General features: G+C 41.7%; 1 protein-coding gene and 1 long non-coding RNA gene across 2 annotated transcripts in view; one reads left to right on the top strand and one right to left on the bottom strand.

Moving 5' to 3' along the window:
- Nucleotides 1-23,155, top strand: part of MRPS14 (mitochondrial ribosomal protein S14) — a 51,974-nt gene extending 28,819 nt beyond the window's left edge. The window contains exons 2-4 of the mRNA XM_055582733.1: nucleotides 6,298-6,352; nucleotides 18,314-18,472; nucleotides 22,799-23,155. Coding sequence (XP_055438708.1) covers nucleotides 6,308-6,352; nucleotides 18,314-18,472; nucleotides 22,799-22,981 — 387 coding nt within the window. The 5' untranslated portion in view covers nucleotides 6,298-6,307 and the 3' untranslated portion in view covers nucleotides 22,982-23,155. The remainder of the gene's footprint in view (nucleotides 1-6,297; nucleotides 6,353-18,313; nucleotides 18,473-22,798) is intronic.
- LOC129653242 (uncharacterized) lies at nucleotides 3,552-6,577 on the bottom strand. The gene is made up of 3 exons (XR_008714999.1): nucleotides 6,448-6,577; nucleotides 4,184-4,504; nucleotides 3,552-3,786 (listed from the first exon to the last, which is right to left on the bottom strand). It is a non-coding gene; the product is annotated as an uncharacterized LOC129653242 (long non-coding RNA).

Genomic DNA, 23,155 nt, shown 5'->3' with positions numbered 1-23,155 from the left:
ATAAAAGTGGCAATAGTGGGTATCTTCAACTACATCTAAATTTATCATGCTGAATTGCATCAGACTGACAGGGGTTTTTTTTTCTGTCATCCTACCTCACACACATATACCATAGTACATGATAGACATTTAATACACGTTTGTTGAATGAATGCTGTGAAAAGAAGCAAAATGAAAAGCAAAGGAGAAAAGGAAAGATACACTCATTTGAATGCAGAGTTCCAAAGAACAGCAAGGAAAGATAAGAGAGCCTTCTTCAGTGATCAGTGCAAAGAAATAGAGGAAAACAATAGAATGGGAAAGACTAGCGATCTCTTCAAGAAAATTAGAGATACCAAGGGAACATTTCATGCAAAGATGGGCTCAATAAAGGACAGAAATGGTATAGATCTAATGGAAGCAGAAAATACTAAGAAGAAGTGGCAAGAGTACACAGAAGAACTATACAAAAAAGATCTTCATGACCCAGATGATCAAATGGTATGATCATTCACCTAGAGCCAGACATCCTGGAATGTGAAGTCAAGTGGGCCTTAGGAAGCATCACAATTAACAAAGCTAGTGGAGGTGATGGAATTCCAGTTGAGCTATTTCAAATCCTAAAAGATGACGCTGTGAAAGTGCTACAATCAATATGCCGGCAAATTTGGAAAACTCAGCAGTGGTCACAGGATTGGAAAAGGTCAGTTTTCATTCCAATCCCAAAGAAAGGCAATGCCAAAGAATGTTCAAATTCTTTTTGAATGTTTATTTTGAATGTTCAAAATACCACACAATTGCACTCATCTCACATGCTAGTAAAGTAATGCTCAAATTTCTCCAAGCCAGGCTTCAGCAGTACATGAACCATGAACTTCCAGATGTTCAAGCTGGATTTATGAAAGGCAGAGGATCAAATTGCCAGAGATGAAATTGCCAACATCCGCTGGATCATCAAAAAAGCAAGAAGTTCCAGAAAAACATCTATTTCTGCTTTATTGACTATGCCAAAGCCTTTGACTGCATGGAGCACAACAAACTGAGGAAAACTCTTCAAGAGATGGGAATACCAGACCACCTGACCTGCCTCTTGAGAAATCTGTATGCAGTGAGGAAGCAACAGTTAGAACTGGACATGGAACAACAGACTGGTTCCAAATAGGAAAAGGAGTACATCAAGGCTGTATATTGTCACCCTGCTTATTTAACTTACATGCAGAGTACATCACAAGAAACGCTGGGCTGGAAGAAGCACAAGCTGGAATCAAGATTGCCAGGAGAAATCTCAATAACCTCAGATATGCAGATGACAGCACCCTTATGGCAGAAAGTGAAGAACTAAAGAGCCTCTTGATGAAAATGAAAGAGGAGAGTGAAAAAGTTGGCTTAAAACCCAACATTCAGAAAACTAAGATCATGGCATCTGGTCCCATCACTTCATGGCAAATAGATGGGGAAACAGTGGAAACAGTGTCAGACTTTATTTTCTTGGGCTCCAAAATCACTGCAGATGGTGACTGGAGCCATGAAATTAAAAGATGCTAGCTCCTTGGAAGAAAAGCTATGACCAACCCAGACAGCATATTCAAAAGCAGAGACATTACTTGGTCAACAAAGGTCCATCTAGTCAAAGCCATGGGTTTTTCCAGTAGTCATGTATGGATGTGAGAGTTGGACTATAAAGAAAGCTGAGTGCCAAAGAATTGATGCTTTTGAACTGTGGTTTTGGAGAAGACTCTTGAGAGTCCCTTGGACTGCAAGGAGATCCAACCAGTCCATCCTAAAGGAGATCAGTCCTGGGTATTCATTGGAAGGACTGATGCTGAAGCTGAAACTCCAATACTTTGGCAACCTGATGCGAAGAATTGACTCATTTGAAAAGACCCTGATTCTGGGAAAGATTGAAGGCAGGAGGAGAAGGGGACAACAGAGGATGAGACGGTTGGATGACATCACCAACTCAATAGACATGAGTTTGAGTAAACTCTGGGAGTTAGTAATGAACAGGGAGTCCTGGCATGCTGCAGTTCACGGGGTTACAAAGATCAGACACAACTGAGCAACTGAACTGAACTGAACTGAAGGAATAAATGAATGAATGATGATGGTTCTCCTGATCTTAGAATTCCAGAACCGTAAGGTCAACAGCCTTCCCCACTTTTTGTCAAATAGCCAGGGAGCATAGCTTTAATCTCTTCTAAAGAAAAAGAGGCTAATAACACAGTAATACTATTTAAGATATCATTCAGTTCAGTTCAGTTCAGTCGCTCAGTCGTGTCTGACTCTTTGCCACCCCATGGACTGCAGCATGCCAGGCCTCCCTGTCCATCTATTACATCTATTTACAGCTATTTGTAAAGCCTCTTCAGACTATCATTTTGCCTTTTGCATTTCTTTTTCTTGGGGATGGTCTTGATCACTGCCTCCTGTACAGTGTCATGAACCTCTGTCTATAGTTCTTCAGGCACTCTATAAATCTAATCCCTTGAATCTATTTCTCACTTACACTACATAATCATAAGGGCTTTGATTTAGGTCATACCTGAATGGTCTAGTGGTTTTCCCTACTTTCTTCAATTTCAGTCTGAATTTGTCAATAAGGAGTTCATGATCTGAGCCACAGTCAGCTCCCAGTCTTGTTTTTGCTTACTGTATACAGCTTCTCCACCTTTGGCTGCAAAGAATATAATCAATCTGATTTCAGTATTGACCATCTGGTGATGTCCATGTGTAGAGTCTTCTCTTGTTTTGTTGGAATAGGATGTTTGTTATGACCAGTACGTTCTCTTGGCAAAACTCTATTAGCTTTTGCCCTGCTTCATTTTGTACTCCAAGGCCAAATTTGCCTGTTACTCCAGGTGTTTCTTGACTTCCTACTTTTGCATTGCAGTCCTCTATAATGAAAGGGACATCTTTTTTGGGTGTTAGTTCTAGAAGGTCTTGTAGGTCTTCATAGAATCATTCAACTTCAGCTTCTTCAGCATTACTGGTCCGGGCACAGATTTGGATTACTGTGATATTGAATGGTTTGCCTTGGAAACACACAGCGGTCATTCTGTCATTTTTGAGACTGCATCCAAGTACTGCATTTCAGACTCTCTTGTTGACTGTGAGGGCTACTCCATTTCTTCTAAGGGATTCTTGCCCACAGTAGTAGATATAATGGTCATCTGAGTCAAATTCACCCATTCCCGTCCATTTTAGTTCACTGATTCCTAAAACATCAATGTTCACATTTGCCATTTCCTGTTTGACCACTTCCAATTTGCCTTGATTCACAGATGTAACATTCCAGGAGCCTATGCAATATCGCTCTTTACAGCATTGGACTTTTTTCTATCTCAAGTCACATCCACAGCTGGGTATTGTTTTCACTTTGGCTCCATCTCTTCATTTTTTCTGGAGTTATTTTCTACTGATCTCCAGTAGCATATTGAGCACCTACTGACCTGGGGAGTTCATCTTTCAGTGTCCTATCTTTTTGCTTTTTCATACTGTTCATGGAGTTCTCAAGGCAAGGATATTGAAGTGGTTTGCCATTTCCTTCTCTAGTGGACCACATTTTGTTAGAACTCTCCACCATGACCCATCTGTCTTGGGTGGCCCTACATGGCATGGCTCATATTTAAGATATCATAAATACATACATATCTACAGAAGCATTCACAATAGCCAAAAGGTGGAAGCAAAGTAAATGACTATCAACAGATGAACAGAGAAACAATATGCTGTAACATCCATACAATGGAGTATTATTCAGTCATAAAAACTGAGGAAGTATTGAAGCATGCTGCAACGTGGATGAACCTTGAGGATATTAAGAAGCCAGACACAAAAGAATAGGCGTATGATTCCACTTATGTAAGGTACATAGAGTAGTCAAACTTACAGAGACAGAAAGCAGAATGGTGGTTGCCAGAGTCTAGGGTGCAGGGGTAATGGGAAGTTACTGATTAATGGGGAAAGAGTTTTGGTCTGGGAAGATAAAAATATTCTGAAGATCTACAGCGATGATGTTTGTACAACAATGTGAATGTACTTAATGCCATTCAACTGTACACATAAAAATAGTTAAGATGGTAAATTTTAAGCTATGTATATTTTACCACAGTTTTTTAAAAAGTTACAAAGCTGTTTAAAGATGCTGTCAGAATGAATTTTACAGAAAGAAAGCAAAAGACTGCTGCATATAAAATTGACTCACCTATTTTGTTAGCTGATTGTGTTACTATTTTGGCAACATCACTGAGTCCAAGTTCATACTGCTCACCAGACAACAGGACAATAAATCAAGAGATAAGTTACTGGGACAAGGAACAGTGACCTTATTCAGAAAGTTAGCAGACGGAGAAGATGGAAACTAGTGCCCCAAAGAGCTATCTTCCTGAAGTTACAATTTAGGCTTCTTTTATACTAAAACAGGAGGGGGTTGTCTTGGCTCCAGCCAGATTCCAGAGTGGATGTGTTAATTTCTTCCTTCCTTCAGTCATTCACAGAGAGGCCTGGTCAGGACGTTTCCTGTGAACTAAATAAAGTTTTTTTTCTTAACTTAATTCTCATTATCCGAAAGACAGGGTTCCCAGAAATGTGCCTGTGTGCTTAGTTATGCAGTCCTGTCCACCTCTGTGCAATCCCATGGACTGTAGCCTGCCAGGCTCCTCTGTCCATGGGATATTTTTTCCAGGCAAGAATACTGGAGTGGGTTGCATTTCCTCCTCCAGGGCATCTTCCCAATCCAAGGATGGAACACAAGTCTCCTGCATTGGCAGGAAGGTTATTTACAGCTAAACCATCCATTATGTATAATTTAAGCCTATAGGTAGCATCCCTTTAGTGATTAACTTGTAATAGAATACAACGGTTCTTCCATATTCCAATTGCAGAAGATAACCCTCAGCTGTGGGGAGAGAAAAGAAAGGTTATCAAATGCGCTCGAGTTAGGATTCGGAGAAGGCAATGGCACCCCACTCTACTACTCTTGCCTGGAAAATCCCATGGATGGAGGAGCCTGGAAGGCTGCAGTCCATGGGGTCGCTGAGGGTCGGCACGACTGAGCGACTAAACTTTCACTTTCATGCATTGGAGAAGGAAATGGCAACCCACTCCAGTGTTCTTGCCTGGAGAATCCCAGGGACAGGGGAGCCTGGTGGGCTGCCATCTATGGGGTCGCACAGAGTCGGACACAACTGAAGTGACTTAGCAGCAGTAGCAGCAGCAGAGTTAGGATTAGATGCCTGCTTGACACTGGTCCAGGAATTCTCTGATTCTACCCTAATAAGAGCTCATGCTGGTCTTTCCTGCCAGCTGGCCTCAGTCAATCCCTCCCCAGATCATAAGCCATGTTCCAAAAATCTTGAACCTCTAAAGAAAGGAGTCAGCCCTCAACTTCCCTTTCCAGAAGACTCCTGTCCAATAATGTAGAGGTAAATGGCACACAGGGACATCGATTAATAAATCAACACATCTATTAATATACTAGCTTTGACAAGCTAACATATACTCCCTGATACTCGTCTTGGGAGGACAGCAGGTGGGTGGTACTGGCCTTGCTTGCTATACAAAGGAGCTCCACAAAAGGTTCATTCCAGACCCAAGGACTTTTGTTATAAACATGAACTGAAAGTTCCTTGTACTACAGACTGAAAACAGCAGTTTTAACAAAATGGCAAAGCTCCGCGCTACCCAACCCCCACTCCGGGGTGGGGGGGGGGGGATGTTTTAAGTGCTTTTCACCTAAAATTCTAATACACATATTTTAAAATATATATTTTTAAGTCCTAGACATATACATGGAACTACAGCATTGCCATTACCAACATGATTATATGACCATTATAGCTGAGAGAAAAGAGAGATCTGCAAAATTGACACGAGGGACGAAGAAGGAAGAACTGGACAGAGGAAGAACTGGCCGTAACTGTGGGCTTCTAGCAAGCAGCATCCTAAACTAATGGAGGATACAGGAGAAGCAGGTTGAGCGAGAATTGAAAGAGAGACATTGGTGACAGTGAACAGATAAGTAAGAAAGGGTGGAAGAAAAGGAGGTGAATGAGGACAAAGGTAATTTAAGAGGGTGTGTAAACCGCTCAAGAAGGGAGGAACAGGTGAAGAGCGACACAGTCCACTATCAGTATCACAGCTAAGCTTCCAGATTGTTATTTTGCCCAAATTCCGTTGAATACCGCGAGAACGCTAATCCAATTAATTATCCCCTTCTTCCCGAACGCTAAAGACCCGCCCCCTGCGGCCCAGGTCCCGCCCCTCGTGTCCTCGCTGTCTGCGGCAGTGTTAATAAAGTTGCAGCGGTTTGACATTTGCGGTCAACAAGATGGCTACCTCCATGCTCGGCTGTCTGCTGCGGATCGTCCGGCAGGTCTGGCCCGCGCCGTTATACCCTCCTCCCCTTCTTTGAACTACCAAACCCACAGGTCCTCCACTGTTCTGCCACCAGGAGCGCCCAGTGCAGACCTGTTCCAGGGTTCTCTCTCTCTCCACTTCCTTCCTCCGGCTTGATTCCGGGGAGGGCCGAGCTGCAAATGTAAATTGGGTTATTTGTAAACTTAGAGCTGACTGGAGTTGAAAGCCTGCAGACTGACTCCACTTTACGAGTGTAGGTGGAGACAGAAGGTGTCTGAAAAATGAGGCCCCCCAAACCTCCCAAAGTTAAAAGAAAGCCGAGCAAAGGAGACTTGAACAGAACGAGGGAGGAGAGCGTGGTGGCCTGAAAGCACTCCAGGAGCAGCGAGTGGGGAACTCGGGTTAAAGTCAATTAAAAGAGGGCCGATAATTGCTTGTTTGGTTTGCGTGCGTGCCTGCTCAATCGCTTCTGACTCTTTGCGACCCCATACACTGTAGCCCGCCGGACTCCTCTGTCCATTGGATTCTCCAGGCAAGAATACTGGAGTGGGTTGTCGCGCCCTCCTCCAGGAGACCTTCCCGACCCAGGAATTCAAACTGGCGTCTCTTGGGACTCCTTCATTGGTAAAGGACTCCTTCATTGGATTCTTTACCACTGCGCCACCTGGTAGCCCCTCTGTTGGGTTTAGCAGCGTGGAAATTGTTGGAACCTGCAGTATAGCAGTTTCGATGGTGTGGTGGGGGTGAAAGTATTAGAGACAGAATGGGAGGAAAGAAATATATTCTATCTTTCCTGCAAACTGCAAACAGACTACACACGTAGACGAACCTTTGAAGACGTTTTGCTGCAAAAAGGAACAAAAAATTGGGTCAATAGCTGAAGAGGAGGTGGGTTAAGAGTGGGTGTTTTGTGGTGTTTTTTATTTTTAGCGTGACAGAAGTCAGTGCGTGTTTCTGTGTCAAAGGGAAAGATTCTGTAGAGGGGGGGAAAATAAATAATGTAGGAGAGGGAAGAATTGCTGAAGCTGTAGCTTGTGTAGGCAAGAGGTGATCAGTTTAGTGTTAGATTATTTGGTCTTCAGAACATGAACAGTTACTCTGTAATGGCGTTGTCTAATAGAAATAAAATACCAACCACATTTGTAACTTACAGTTTTCGAGTAGCCACATGTAAAAAAGTAATTAGCAGATGAAATTAATTTTATTAAAATATTTTAAATACGTTTATCAAAAATATTGTATTTCAACATGTAATCTATAAATGTGATGTGTGAGATCTTGCATTCTTTTTTTCATGCTAAATCTTCAAAATCAGGTTTGTATTTTACACTTGAGTACATCTTAGTTTGGATTCTTAAATTTTTCACGATTAAGAAGGAAAATGTAGTCCTATCAAAACTAAAACTTTTTATTGTTTGCCTTGCTTAAGTTTAGATTTTTTTTCATTAATTAAAATTAAATAAAATTTAGAATTGCATTCTTCTAGTTACTTTTCAAGGCCTCACTAGTCATGTGCGGTTAGTGGCTACTGTATTAGAGCAGATCTTTAATAGTAGGAGGGAATGTAGTGCATATGATTGCAGATGCTTTTTAAAAAATTTATTTTGTTGAAGTCGAGTTGATTTAGAATGTTATGTTAATTTATTAACGTAAGTGATTCAGTTGCACATATTTTTTCATATTCTTTTCCATTATGGTTTATTACAGGATACTGAATTTAGTTCCCTGTGCTATACAGTAGGACCTTGTTGTTTTTCCATTCTATATATAATAGTTTGCATCTGCCAATTCCAAACGCCTTATCCAGCCCTTCCCCATGCCCCCTCCCCCTTGGCAACCACAAGTCTATTCTATATATCTGATTATAGATGCTTTTGATTTCGTATTTAAAGAGAAAGTGAAGTTATCAGCTAAACATGGGGATGTGGGAGCAGGTGTCAGGGATTTAAAGAAAGAAGAGATGGTGTAAAATAGTCAAGAGTACATCAAGAATAGTGGCAAGGATTAGAGCCAATGAGGTGAAGTGAAAGAGGGATCAGGGAGTTGAGGGTGTATGAAAGACAGTATTGTGTTTACAGACCATGGAATTCAGGTGGCTGAGACTGTAAAGAATCCGTGTGCATTGTGGGAGACCTGAGTTTGATCTCTGGGTCGGGAAGATCCCCTGGAGGAGGGCATGGGCAACCCATTCCAGTATTCTTGCATGGAGAATCCCCATGGACAGAGCAGCCTGGCGGGCTACAGTCCATGCGGTGGCAAAGAGTCGGACACGACAGCAACCAAGGACACAAGCGGGAGACAGGAAGTCAACAGCTGAGAGACAGGTGAAAAGCTGGTAGGAGCGACGGATTAAAAGCTCCAGAGGGGCTCTTATTAGGGTGTTAGAAGAAACATGCTAGAAAGAAGTGATAGAGTATGAGATACACACAATTGGATAATAGAAAACTTTCACCTCCTGGGAATAAAAGAGGTCCAGCATGGAAGTAAATAGGAAAAGAGGAGTGGAGGACAAAATGACTGGAGGAAAAGAGTTCGAGGAATGGAGAGATCGGGGTATGATTTCACTTGTGTTGAGATCATCAGGAATTAAGACAGAAGGAGTGACAGCCAGGACTGACAGTGAAAAATGAAAGGGAATGGTGGGGGCTGTGGTAGATGGCTGCAGTGGTGGAAGGTTAACCCCGTGGCACAAGAGTCACAGCTTCCTCTCAGGAAGGAGGGACAGTCTGGAAGCTGCAGTAAAGAGCAAGAAAGCTTCCTCCCCGTCATGGGAGAAAAAGAGCTATAGGGGAATGTATTGAGCAAATATCTGGAGGAGTTGTTAAGAGAAGTTGAGAATTTAGAAGATATTGATGATGGTAGACCATGAGTTGAAGAAAGTCCAATGGAATAGTTTTAGGAGATGAAGAGGGGTGAGAGAGAGGGGTAGGTTAGGATATGTACAGAACAGAATAGAAGCAATCTTAACATGTAAAGCACTGTTATAAACTGGCAAGAAAATACAATATAATAGAAATGTGGGCAAAGGACATAAACTATTACAGAAGAAATTAATGTAAGAGACCAGTAAATGTTTATTTTAAGAGTGTATTGCCTTTATAGTCAGAAAAAAAAAAAGCACAGAAAGAATAAAAAGTTTCTTGTTTTTTCTTAAATAGAAACCTGTTAGGAGATGATAGAACACTGATTAGGGATAGTCTGGAAAAGAAGGGGAAAATATTTCATTTTGGTTTTTAATTCTCTTTTGCTTTTAGTTTCATAGGTAACAGCAGACACTGCATTGCCCCTTCAGGTGAATTGTTTTTCAGCCAGAATGACCTCCTTGGCCCTTACCACTCTAATCTTGTCCATTTCCTCATTTGGTTTGGAAAAACTTCACCTTCTTTCCCTTCCCCTGCTTCCTAACTGCATCAGAATTCTGTCAGTCCTTCCATGCCTTGCCTGAGCCCTCTTTCCATGACGCTTATTTCCAGCCACTGTGACCATGGTACTCATTTGACTCAGTCATGAATGAAATTTCAATATCGATTTGATACATGCTATCTTATTTCTAAAAGATGATTTTAGAGTTGTATTTCCCCTTGAGACTTTGAGCATTGAAGGCAGTTATCTTTTGTTGACAGGTTGAAAAAAGGTTATCTTTCTAGTCTAGTAGTCTCATTTTCAGCTTTATGTTCTGTATCATGCTGTACATGTGTTTTTTCTAAAACAGCAGTTATAAGAAGCCATCATCATCTTCCACAGCTGTACTTTAATGAACAGGTAATATCTGCTCTGGTTTGGGAAAGACTTGAGTTTCTAATGGCCTGTACTCTGAGTGTACTGTTAGAACTATTGGCTATCACCATGTAAACATGCGACAACGAGGAACCCTCTAAGAAATGAGTTTTGAGTGACAATTTCAAAGTACCCATTGACCCAGCAGTTCTGCTTCCAGGACTTTACCCTGCTGATATATATAAATACATATGAAATGATTTACATAAGACATTATTCACTGTAGCATTGTTGATAATGATAACTGGTGAGGTATGGTCTAGTTGTCCACCAGTAGGTCTCAGGATAATAAATCATGATGCATCTGTGGGGAGGAAAAAAGTTCTCAGCCGGGGCCCTTGTGTCAATAGCAAGAGAAAAGCATACAAATTTGTAAGTTTTACCCAACACAGGAGTTTTCATAAGGAAAGAAGAACCAAAGGACTTAAACCTAAGTGGGTTTTGTGCTAGGATTAATGAAGCCCAGTAAGTTATGGGAAAATGTGGTAGGACTAAAGGCATGAGCTATGTATAGAAAACTAAAGGAAACTTAGCATGGCCAGTTATTCAGATTCTTCTCAGTGCTCCTCAGGCTCCAGAGATAAGCATGCTGCTTTATGCCCTGGGTATACGGAGGGACCCTCTCATGTGAGGGTCTTATGACCTGTTTCAGGGGAAGGTCAGAAAGTCCTTCTTGCATCTGCTGTTTCTCAGATTCCTTTTGCTTGAAATAAACAGTATGCCAGAGAAGCCCTATTTTGAGATAGTATCTCCTGAACCTTGTCACTTCCATATAGTGGAATATTATGCAACCTAAAACAATGTGGAAGCTTTTAAACATGGATATAGAAAGAGCTCTAAAATCTATTGTTAAATGTGAAAAAAATGGGTAGGAGAAGAAACATGGGAGAGGGAATACATATGTGTATTTTATAGGCAAAAATCTCTGGAAGGCTACAGAAAAGAAATTAATAACTGGATACCTCTGGGGTGGGGGTATGGTCACTGGGCAGATAAGCGATGAGGTGGGAGGATGAATCCGCTTTGTGTCTTTTTTTATTTTTTTATTGAACTGTAGTTGATTTACAGTATGCTTATATTTGGTGGTGTGTGTGTGTTCTTTTTCTTAATTCTTTTCCATTATAGGTTATTACAAGATACTGAATATACTTGCCTGTTCAGTTCAGTTTAGTCACTCAATCCTGTCCGACTCTTTGCGACCCCATTAATTGTAGCACGCCAGGCCTCCCTGTCCATCACCAACTCCCGGAGTTTACTCAGACTCACGTCCATCAAGTCAGTGATGCCATCCAGCCATCTCATCCTCTGTTGTCCCCTTCTTCTCCTGTCCCCAATCCCTCCCAGCATCAGAGTCTTTTCCAGTGAGTCAACTCTTCGCATGAGGTGGCCAAAGTACTGGAGTTTCAGCTTTAGCATCACTCCTTCCAAAGAAATCCCAGGGCTGATCTCCTTCAGAATGGACTGGTTGGATCTCCTTGCAGTCCAAGGGACTCTCAAGAGTCTTCTCCAACACCACAGTTCAAAAGCATCAATTCTTCTGCACTCAGCCTTCTTCACAGTCCAATTCTCACATCCATATGTGACCACAGGAAAAACCATAGGCTTGACTAGACGGACCTCTGTTGGCAAAGTAATGTCTCTGCTTTTGAATATGCTGTCTAGGTTGGTCATAACTTTCCTTCCAAGGAGTAAGCATCTTTTAATTTCATGGCTGCAGTCACCATCTGCAGTGATTTTGGAGCCCCCCCAAAATAAAGTCTGACACTGTTTCCACTGTTTCCCCATCTATTTCCCATGAAGTGATGGGACCAGATGCCATGATCTTCATTTTCTGAATGTTGAGCTTTAAGCCAACTTTTTCACTCTCCTCTTTCACTTTCATCAAGAGGCTTTTGAGTTCCTCTTCACTTTCTGCCATAAGGGTGGTGTCATCTGCATATCTGAGGTTATTGATATTTCTCCCAGCAATCTTGATTCCAGCTTGTGTTTCTTCCAGTCCAGCATTTCTCATGATGTACTCTGCATATAAGTTAAATAAGCAGGGTGATAATATACAGCCTTGATGTACTCCTTTTCCTATTTGCAACCAGTCTGTTGTTCCATGTCCAGTTCTAACTGTTGCTTCCTGACCTACATACAGATTTCTCAAGAGGCAGGTCAGGTGGTCTGGTATTCCCATCTCTTTCAGAATTTTCCACAGTTTATTGTGATCCACACAGCCAAAGGCTTTGGCATAGCCAATAAAGCAGAAATAGATGTTTTTCTGGAACTCTCTTGCTTTTTCGATGATCCAGCGGATGTTGGCAATTTGATCTCTGGTTCCTCTGCCTTTTCTAAAACCAGCTTGAACATCTGGAAGTTCACGGTTCACGTATTGCTGAAGCCTGGCTTGGAGAATTTTGAGCATTACTTTACTAGCATGTGAGATGAGTGCAATTGTGTGGTAGTTTGAGCATTCTTTGGCATTGCCTTTCTTTGGGATTGGAATGAAAACTGACTTTTTCCAGTCCTGTGGCCACTGCTGAGTTTTCCAAATTTGCTGGCATATTGAGTGCAGCACTTTCACAGCATCATCTTTCAGGATTTGAAATAGCTCAACTGGAATTCCATCACTTCCACTAGCTTTGTTCATAGTGATACTTTCTAAGGCCCACTTGACTTCACATTCCAGGATGTCTGGCTCTAGGTCAGTGATCATACCATCGTGATTATCTCGGTCATGAAGATCTTTTTTGTACAGTTCTTCTGTGTATTCTTGCCACCTCTTCTTGATATCTTCTGCTTCTGTTAGGTCCATACCTTTTCTGTCCTTTATTGAGCCCATCTTTGCATGAAATGTTCCCTTGGTATCTCTAATTTTCTTGAAGAGATCTCTAGTCTTTCCCATTCTATTGTTTTCCTCTATTTCTTTGCATTGATTTCTGAAGAAGGCTTTCTTATCTCTTCTTGCTATTCTTTGGAACTCTGCATTCAGATGCTTATATCTTTCCTTTTCTCCTTTGCTTTTTGCTTCTCTTCTTTTCACAGCTATTTGTGAGGCCTCCCCAGACAGCCATTTTGCTTTTTTGCATTTCTTTTCCATGGGGATGGTCTTGATCCCTGTCTCCTGTACAGTGTCACGACCTCATTCCATAGTTCATCAGGCACTCTATCTATCAGATCTAGGCCTTTAAATCTATTTCTCACTTCCACTGTATAATCATAAGGGATTTGATTTAGGTCATACCTGAATGGTCTAGTGGTTTTCCCTACTTTCTTCAATTACAGTCTGAATTTGGCAATAAGAAGTTCATGATCTGAGCCACAGTCAGCTCCTGGTCTTGTTTTTGCTGACTGTATAGAGCTTCTCCATCTTTGGCTGCAAAGAATATAATCAGTCTGATTTCGGTGTTGACCATCTGGTGATGTCCATGTGTAGAGTCTTCTCTTGTGTTGTTGGAAGAGGGTGTTTGCTATGACCAGTGCATTTTCTTGGCAAAACTCTATTAGTCTTTGCCCTGCTTCATTCCGTATTCCAAGGCCAAATTTGCCTGTTACTCCAGGTGTTTCTTGACTTCCTGCTTTTGCATTCCAGTCCCCTATAATGAAAAGGACATCTTTTTTGGGTGTTAGTTCTAAAAAGTCTTGCAGATCTTCATAGAACCGTTCAACTGCAGCTTCTTCAGCGTTGCTGGTTGGGGCATAGACTTGGATTACTGTGATATTGAATGGTTTGCCTTGGAAACGAACAGAGATCATTCTGTCATTTTTGAGATTGCATCCAAGTACTGCATTTCAGACTGTTGTTGACCATGAGGACTACTCTATTTCTTCTGAGAGATTCCTGCCCGCAGTAGTAGATATAATGGTCATCTGAGTTAAATTCACCCATTCCAGTCCATCTCAGTTCGCTGATTCCTAGAATGTCGACATTCACTCTTGCCATCTCGTTTGACCACTTCCAATTTGCCTCGATTCATGGACCTGACATTCCAGGTTCCTATGCAATATTGCTCTTTACAGCATTGGACTTTGCTTCTATCACCAGTCACATCCACAGCTGGGTATTCTTTTTGCTTTGGCTCCATCCCTTCATTCTTTCTGGAGTTATTTCTCCACTGATCTCCAGTAGCATATTGGGCACCTACTGACCTGGGGAGTTCCTCTTCCAGTATCCTATCATTTTGCCTTTTCATACTGTTCATGGGGTTCTCAAGGCAAGAATACTGAAGTGGTTTGCCATTCCCTTCTCCAGTGGACCACATTCTGTCAGATCTCTCCACCATGACCTGCCCGTCTTGGTTGCCCCACGGGCAAGGCTTAGTTTCATTGAGTTAGACAAGGCTGTGGTCCTAGTGTGATTAGATTGACTAGTTTTCTGTGAGTATGGTTTCAGTGTGTCTGCCCTCTGATGCCCTCTTGGAACACCTACCATCTTACTTGGGTTTCTCTTACCTTGGGCGTGGGGTATCTTTTCACAGCTGCTCCAGCAAAGCGCAGCTGCTGCTCCTTACCTTGGACGAGGGGTATCTCCTCACCGCCGCCCTTCCTGACCTTCAATGTGGGATAGCTCCCCTAGGCCCTCCTGCGCCTGCGCAGCCACCACTCCTTGGGCGTGGGGTTGGTCCTCCAGGCCGCCGCCCCTGGCCTCAGGCCTGAGGTTGGTCCTCCCGGCCGCTGCCCTTGGCCTCAGATGGGGTAGCTCTTCCCGGATGCTGACCCTTGCCTCGGGTGTGGGGGCGTGGGGTAGCTCCTCCCTGCCGCCACCCCTAATTCTTATTGTTTTATACATGCTAATGTGTATCTGTTAATCCCACACTCTCCAATTTATCTCTTCTTCCCCCCTTCCACTCTGATGATCGTAAGTTTGTTTTCTATATCTGTGAGTCCATTTCTATTTTGTAAATAAGTTGATTTGTATCATTTTTTTAAAATTCCATTTATGTGATATCATGAATCTTTGATTTGCTTCCCTTAATATAATCTCTAGATCCATCCATGTTGCTGCAAATGGCATTGTTTCATTTTTTATGGCTGAGTAATATTCCATTGTGTGTGTATATACCCCATATCTTTATTATACATCTGTGATTGACACTTAGGTTGTGTCCATATCCTGGCTATTGTAAATAGTGCGGCAGTGAACACTGGGGTGGATGTATCTTTCTGAATTAGGGTTTTCTTCAGGTGTATGCCCTGGAGTGGAATTGCTGGATCGTATTGCTGGTAATTCTGTTTTTAAATTTTTAAGGAAACTGCATGCTGTTCTCCATAGTGGCTGTACCAGTTAACATTCTGACCCATCAGTATAGGAGGGTTCCCTTTTCTCCACATTCTCTCCAGCATTTACTATTTATAGGCTTCTTGCTGATGGCCATCCTGACTGATATCAGGTGATAACTCATTGTAGTTTAGATTTGCATTTCTCTGAGAATTAATCACGTTGAGCTTCCTTTTGTGTGCCTTTTGGCCATTTGTATGTCTTCTCTGGAGAAATGTACATTTAAATCTTCTGCCCATTTTTTAATTGGGCTGTTAGTTTTTATGGTAGTGAGCTGCATGTGCTGTTTGTGTATTTTGGAAATCAAGCCCTTGTCAGTAACATCATTTGTGAATGTTTTCTCCCAGTCCATGAGTTGTCTTTTGATTTTGTTTATAGGTTTCCTTTGTTGTGCAAAACTTTATAAGTTTGACTTGGTTCCATTTGTTTAGTTTGTTTTTATTTCCATTATTCTAGGAGATGGGTCCAAAAACATATTGCTGCAATTTATGTCAAAGACTGTTCTGCCTGTGTTTTCTTCTAGGAAAATGTAGTGGTGCACTTTTCCCAGGACCATTTCCTGGATGGATTGTCTTTTCTCCATTGTATATTCTTTGTTGTGGATGAATTCACCCTAGTGCAGGGATTTACTGCTGGACTTTCTGTCCTGTTCTGTTGATCTGTTTTGGTGCCAGGACCATATTCTGTAGATTACTGTAGCTTTGCAGTATTGTCAGCAGCCAAGGAGCCTGATTTCCTCTATCTCCATTTTTCTTTCTCAAGATTACTTTGGCTATTCCGTCTTTTATAATTCCATACAAATAAAAAAAATTTTGTTTTAGTTTGTAAAAAATACCACTCATAATTTGACAGGGGTTGCATTGAGTCTATAGATTGCCTGGGGTAGTATTGGTAATTTTCACAATATTGATTCTTCCAATCCAAGAACATGGTATATATTTCCATGTGTTGTGCCTTGTTTCATCAAGTTCTTACAGTTTTTGGAGTACGGGTTGTTGCCTCTTTTGGTAGGTTTTATTGTTGTTGCTAAGTTGTGTCCAACCCTTTAGAGACCCCATGGACTGTAGCCCACCAGGCTCCTCTGTCCATGGGATTTCCCAGGCAAGAATACTGGAGTGGGATGCTGTTTCCTTCTCCAGAGGCTATTCCTGATGGTGGAATTGAACCCATGTCTCCTGCATTGGCAGGTAGGTTCTTTACCACTGAGTCACCAGGGAAGCCCTAGGTAGATGTGAAGTGAACCGAAAGTGGCTCAGTTGTGTCCGACTCTTTGTGACCCCATGAACTATACAGTCCGTGGACTTCTCCAGGCCAGAATACTGGAGTGGGTAGCCTGTCCCTTCTCCAGGGCATCTTCCGAACCCAGGGATTGAACCCAGGTCTCTCACATTGCAGGCAGAGTCTTTACTATCTGAGCCACAAGGGTGGCATTTTATTCTCTTTAATGCAATGATAAATGGGGTTATTTTCTTAATTCTCCTCCAGATTTTTTATAGTTAGTGTAGAGAAATGCAACAGATTTCTGCGTATTAATTTTCTATCCTGCAGCTTTATCTAGTTCATTGATGAGCCATAGTAGCTTTCTAGTGGCATCTTTTTGATTTTTCTATATATAGTATATAGGTTGGTCATAACTCTCCTTCCAAGGAGTAAGCGTCTTTTAATTTCATGGCTGCAGTCACCATCTGCAGTGATTTTAGAGCCCCCCAAAATAAAGTCTGACACTGTTTCCACTGGTTCCCCATCTTATTTCCCATTAAGTGATGGGACCAGATGCCATGACCTTAGTTTTCTGAATGTTGAGTTTTAAGCCAACTTTTTCACTCTCCTCTTTCACTTTCATCAAGAGGCTTTTTAGTTCCTCTTCACTTTCTGCCATAAGGGTGGTGTCATCTGCATATCTGAGGTTATTGATATTTCTCCCAGCAATCTTGATTCCAGCTTGTGCTTCTTCCAGCCCAGCGTTTCTCATGATGTACTCTGCATATAAGTTAAATAAGCAGGGTGACAATATACAGCCTTGACGTACTCCTTTTCCTATTTGGAACCAGTCTGTTGTTCCATGTCCAGTTCTAACTGTTGCTTCCTGACCTGCATACAGATTTCTCAAGAGGCAGGTCAGGTGCTCTGGTATTCCCATCTCTTTCAGAATTTTCCACAGTTTATTGTGATCCACACAGTCAAAGGCTTTGGCATAGTCAATAAAGCAGAAATAGATGTTTTTCTGGAACTCTCTTGCTTTTTCCATGATCCAGCAGATGTTGGCAATTTGATCTCTGGTTCCTCTGCCTTTTCTAAAACCAGCTTGAACATCTGGAAGTTCACGGTTCACATATTGCTGAAGCCTGGCTTGGAGAATATGAGCATTACTTTACTAGTGTGTGAGATATCCTTCATTTTGGTTATTGCATTCTTTAATTCTGTTTCATTGTTCTTTGTATTTTCTAATTCTTTTTTGAAAGCTTATAATTTCTTGCTCTCTGCATCTGTGCTCCTGCCAAGTCCTTTGATCGTCTTTACAGTCATTACTCTGAAGTGTTTCTTGGGTAGATTGCCTACCTCCACATCACTTAGTTTTTCTTACCAGGTTTTATCTTGTTCCTTTGCCTCATATATATTTCTCTGTCACCTTGTTTTATCTCAAGTGCTGTTTGTATTTTATGTATGTGGTAGGTTGGTTACGTTTCTCGACTTTGGAGAAGTGTTCCTCTGTAGGAGACATCTTTTGCATCCCAGCAGTGTTCACTCACCAAGGGCCAGGGGCCAGGTAGTCCCAGGGTAGTGTCTAGCCTGAATTTGCAGATTATTGTGTGGGTTGCGAAACAGTGGTTTTCTCTCTTTGAGAGGCTGGTGACTGTCCCCTGGTGGGTGGAGTTGGGTTTTGATCCTCTGGCAAACCCTGGGTCTGACTCTCCTTCACTTATTCCTTGTCTCTTTTAGGTGGTTCCTTCATCAGCTTCAGGCCAAGCTCGAAGTTACTATGTCGACTGGAGAATGCTGCGTGATGTAAAGAGAAGAAAAATGGCCTACGAGTATGCAGATGAGAGGCTACGGATCAATTCTCTCAGGAAGAATACTATTCTTCCAAAACACCTTCAGGTTAGCTAATTAAGATGAGTATCTGCCATAAAATTGTTAACTCAAATCACTTCATACTGTTGTAATTTAGTGTACTTTGTGGAGGCTAGAATCTTGTTTTCTTGGTCAACATAAACAAATACCATTGAAACTTTTGATTAGTTTCAAATAAAAAAATTATTCATTCTGAACTAGCCTTTCAACCATTTCATTAGGTGATACTTAGAAAGTACTGAGGCATGGTGACCACACAGAAATTGGAGTTATTTGACCTATGGTGTCTCTCCAGTTCTACCCAGTCTTTCAGCGTGCCCAGTACATGACCTACACTATTCCTCATCCAAAGCCATCCCTAAGCCTGCTTTTGAATTTCTTTACCCATGAGGTGGCCTTCCATATAGGTTTGACTTCTTGTCATACTCTTTAACTTGAAAAAGAGAATGTCAGCTCAGGCTTCCTGAAGCATAAGTCCTGTGCTTAACTGTTAGCATAAAATACCTGCATTCAAGAGTCTTATCAGAGTCTATAACTCATACTCAAGGCCATTAATCTTATCAGAAGCTTAGAGTAAAAATTATTTCATTCATATAAATTTGGAGAATAATATACAGGTTTTTCATTATCATGGATTCTTTTTAAATCTTATCTAAATTCAGCCAGATAAGCAGAAAACTTAGAAAACTCAGCAGTGGCCACAGGACTGGAAAAGGTCAGTTTTCATTCCAATCCCAAAGAAAGGCAATGCCAAAGAATGCTCAAACTACCGCACAATTGCACTCATCTCACACGCTAGTAAAGTAATGCTCAAAATTCTCCAAGCCAGGCTTCAGCAATACGTGAACCGTGAACTTCCTGATGTTCAAGCTGGTTTTAGAAAAGGCAGAGGAACCAGAGATCGAATTGTCAACATCCGCTGGATCATGGAAAAAGCAAGAGAGTTCCAGAAAAACATCTATTTCTGCTTTATTGACTATGCCAAAGCCTTTGACTATGTGGATCACAATAAACTGTGGAAAATTCTGAAAGAGATGGGAATACCAGACCACCTGACCTGCCTCTTGAGAAATCTGTATGTAGGTCAGGAAGCAACAGTTAGAACTGGACATGGAACAACAGACCGGTTCCAAATAGGAAAAGGAGTACATCAAGGCTGTATATTGTCACCCTGCTTATTTAACTTATATGCAGAGTACATCATGAGAAACGCTGGGCTGGAAGAAGCACAAGCTGGAATCAAGATTGCTGGGAGAAATATCAATAACCTCAGATATGCAGATGACACCACCCTTATGGCAGAAAGTGAAGAGGAACTAAAAAGCCTCTTGATGAAAGTGAAAGAGGAGAGTGAAAAAGTTGGCTTAAAGCTCAACAGTCAGAAAACGAAGATCACAGCATCTGGTCCCATCACTTCATGGGAAATAGATGGGGAAACAGTGGAAATAGTGTCAGACTTTATTTTTCTGGGCTCCAAAATCACTGCAGATGGTGACTGCAGCCATGAAATTAAAAGATGCTTACTCCTTGGAAGGAAAGTTATGACCAACCTAGATAGCATGTTCAAAAGCAGAGACATTACTTTGCCAACAAAGGTCCGTCTAGTCAAGCCTATGGTTTTTCCTGTGGTCACATATGGATGTGAGGGTTGGACTGTGAAGAAAGCTGAGCGCTGAAGAATTGATGCTTTTGAACTGTGGTGTTGGAGAAGACTCTTGAGAGTCCCTTGGACTGCAAGGAGATCCAACCAGTCCATTCTGAAGGAGATCAGCCCTGGGATTTCTTTGGGTGGAATGATGCTAAAGCTGAAACTCCAGTACTTTGGCCACCTCATGCAAAGAGTTGACTCACTGGAAAAGACTGTGATGCTGGGAGGGATTGGGGGCAGGAGGAGAAGGGGACGACAGAGGATGAGATGGCTGGATGGCATCACTGACTCGATGGACGTGAGTCTGGGTGAACTCCGGGAGTTGGGGATGGGGATGGACAGGGAAGCCTGGCGTGCTGCAATTCATGGGGTCACGAAGCGTCGGACACGACTGAGCGACTGAACTGAAGTGAAGTAGAGAACGGAGTGCCTTGGACCACTCTGTTATAGCTTTTATTGTAATGACATTAAGCTACTTGCCTATATCTAGGCAGTAATAAGAAGTGGCTCCTGAGAAACCAAGCTTAAGATGTTAGGGAGGACAAATTTATGAAGACCTCCATGAAGAGTCTCTGGTTTGAGAACCATCAATAGCTGTGCAGAGCTTCTCTTGATCCTGGGAACTTACATGGCTCTTTCTTGCCTGCCAACTAGCTTACAAGGTGAATTTCTGTCCCAGTGCTAATGAATTTATAGTCTCTCACAGAATGCTCTTTTGTTTCATTTTCCCTTTGCCTAGTTTCCTCATTTTTACACTGCCTTAAATCTTTTATGTTCATACACATGTAAACAATTTGTAGCTGTTCTTCATGTTCTAGCTCCATAAAACTTTACTTCATTCTACCAGCCCAATCATTTCTCCTGTTCACTTCCTTTTGTAGCTCTTACTATTTACCATTCATTGACTTAATCATGTTTTATATAATTTTATTGTTCTTTCTTTTTTTTTTTTAAGTATATCACTTCATTTATTTTCGTCTTTGATTTTTCTCCGTCAGTTTTTTTCAATATCCCCCAAATATAAGGAAGTCATACAACTCAATAGCACCCCCCCAAAAAAAGTGATTAAAAAATAGCAGAGAACCTGAATAGACATTTTTCCAAGAGAGACACAAGTGACCAACAGGTACATGAAAAGATGCTCAACTAATCAAGGAAATGCAAACAAAAACTACAAAGAGCTATCACCTCACACCTGTCAGAATGGCTGCTGTCCAAAAGATGAGAGAAGTGTTGGTGAAGATGTGGAGAAAAGAACCCTGTGCACTGCTGGTGGGAATGTAAATTGGTACAAGCACTGTGGAAAATAGTTAGGAGGCTCTTCAAAATATTAAAGATTAGAACTACCATGTATGATCCAGCAATTCCATCTCTGAGTATAAACCTGAAGGAAATGAAATCACTAGATAGGAATGAAGAGAGAGCTGCATCCCCGTGTTCACTCCAGTATTATCCACAGTAGCCAGGGCATGGAAGCAGCCTGACTGTCCATCAGCGGGTGAACGTGCCACTCCAGGAATGTGATTTGCATGCACAGAGCGGCACAGAGTACGGTAGTGCGATACTGCATGTGTGCTCAGTCATGTTGACTTTGCAACCCCGCGGACTGTAGCCCACCAGGCTCCTCTGTCCATGGGATTCTCCAGCAAGAATACTGGAGCGGTTTGCCATGCCCTCCTGAGGATCTTCCCTACCCAGGGATTGAACCTGGGTCTCCCACATGGCAGGCAGATTCTTTACCACCTGAGCCACTTGGGAAGCTCAGAGTATGATACTGTTTAGCCATTAAAAAAAGAAATCTTGCCCTTTGCAATAACATAGATGTACCTTGAGGGCATTATGCTAAGTGAAGTAAGTCAGAAAGACAAATACTGTATGATCTCACTTATATTTAGAGTCTGAAAAACCAAATTCATAGGAACAGTAGAATGGTGGTTACCAGAGCCTGGGGATTAGGGGTAATGGGGAGGTGCTGGCCAAAGGGTACAAACTTCCAGTTATAAGGTGAATAAGTTCTGGGGTTAAGTAAGTACAGCATGTGGACCATAGTTAGCAGTACTGTATTACATATTTGAAAGTTGCTTAAAGAGTAAATCTTCAGTTTTCTCTCACAACACAAGGTAATTATGTGAGGTGATAGAGGTGTTAACCTTATTGTGGTAATTATTTTTCACAATATATACATGTATCACAACATCACATTGTACATCTTAAACTTACACAGTGTTATATATAAATTTTATCAGTGAAGCTGGGAAAATCATTTGGGGAGACAACAGAAATGCATTCATGTATTTTCCAAATGAGAAATGAGAATGTTAGCCAGGAGGTCAGTGACCAAAAGGAAGGAGAGGGAAGTCTTGGGTACTGATACTGTTTCTTAGTCTAGTTGCTGGTTACACAGCTGTTTTCTATTGGTGAAAGCTTTTTGAGCTTTACACTTAGTTTGTGGATTCTTGGTTATGTTAGGTTTCAATTTAATTTTGAAAAATTACATTGCAAGTATGTCAAACAATTCTATCATGTTTCTTTCTGGCCTGTTTGTTTCTACTCAGTAAAATTCATCATGGTATCCAGGGCTCTTTTGCCAAACTTGGCTGCATTAAAGAATCTAGCCTTTTGTGTTCTCCTCCTCTGAGCATTGACTCATCATCTAGAATAAATAAAGGCATGTGATCCGTGTAAATAACGTTGACTTCCCTTAGGAGGTGGCTGATGAAGAAATTGCTGCCCTTCCCCGGGATAGCTGCCCCGTTAGAATCAGAAATCGATGTGTCATGACGTCCCGTCCACGAGGCGTAAAGCGGCGCTGGAGGCTCAGCCGTATTGTCTTCCGTCACTTAGCTGATCATGGACAACTGTCTGGGATCCAGCGAGCAATATGGTGATCAGCTCCAGAACCTAATGACCTTGCAGGAAAACCATTTAGGCAAGAAGAGACTTTTGTAATAGATAAAAACCTGATTTTTATTTGAGTGTTCTGTCAGTGAATAATATTTTTCTAAACATTGTTCCCAAGCATAGTGCAAAGAGTAATAAAAAAAAAAAAAAGTTTGTGAAAA

Source organism: Bubalus kerabau, chromosome 5 (assembly GCF_029407905.1).
Source record: "Bubalus kerabau isolate K-KA32 ecotype Philippines breed swamp buffalo chromosome 5, PCC_UOA_SB_1v2, whole genome shotgun sequence".
Taxonomy (NCBI): Eukaryota; Metazoa; Chordata; class Mammalia; order Artiodactyla; family Bovidae; genus Bubalus; species Bubalus kerabau.
This window is presented reverse-complemented; position numbering and strand designations above follow the sequence as displayed.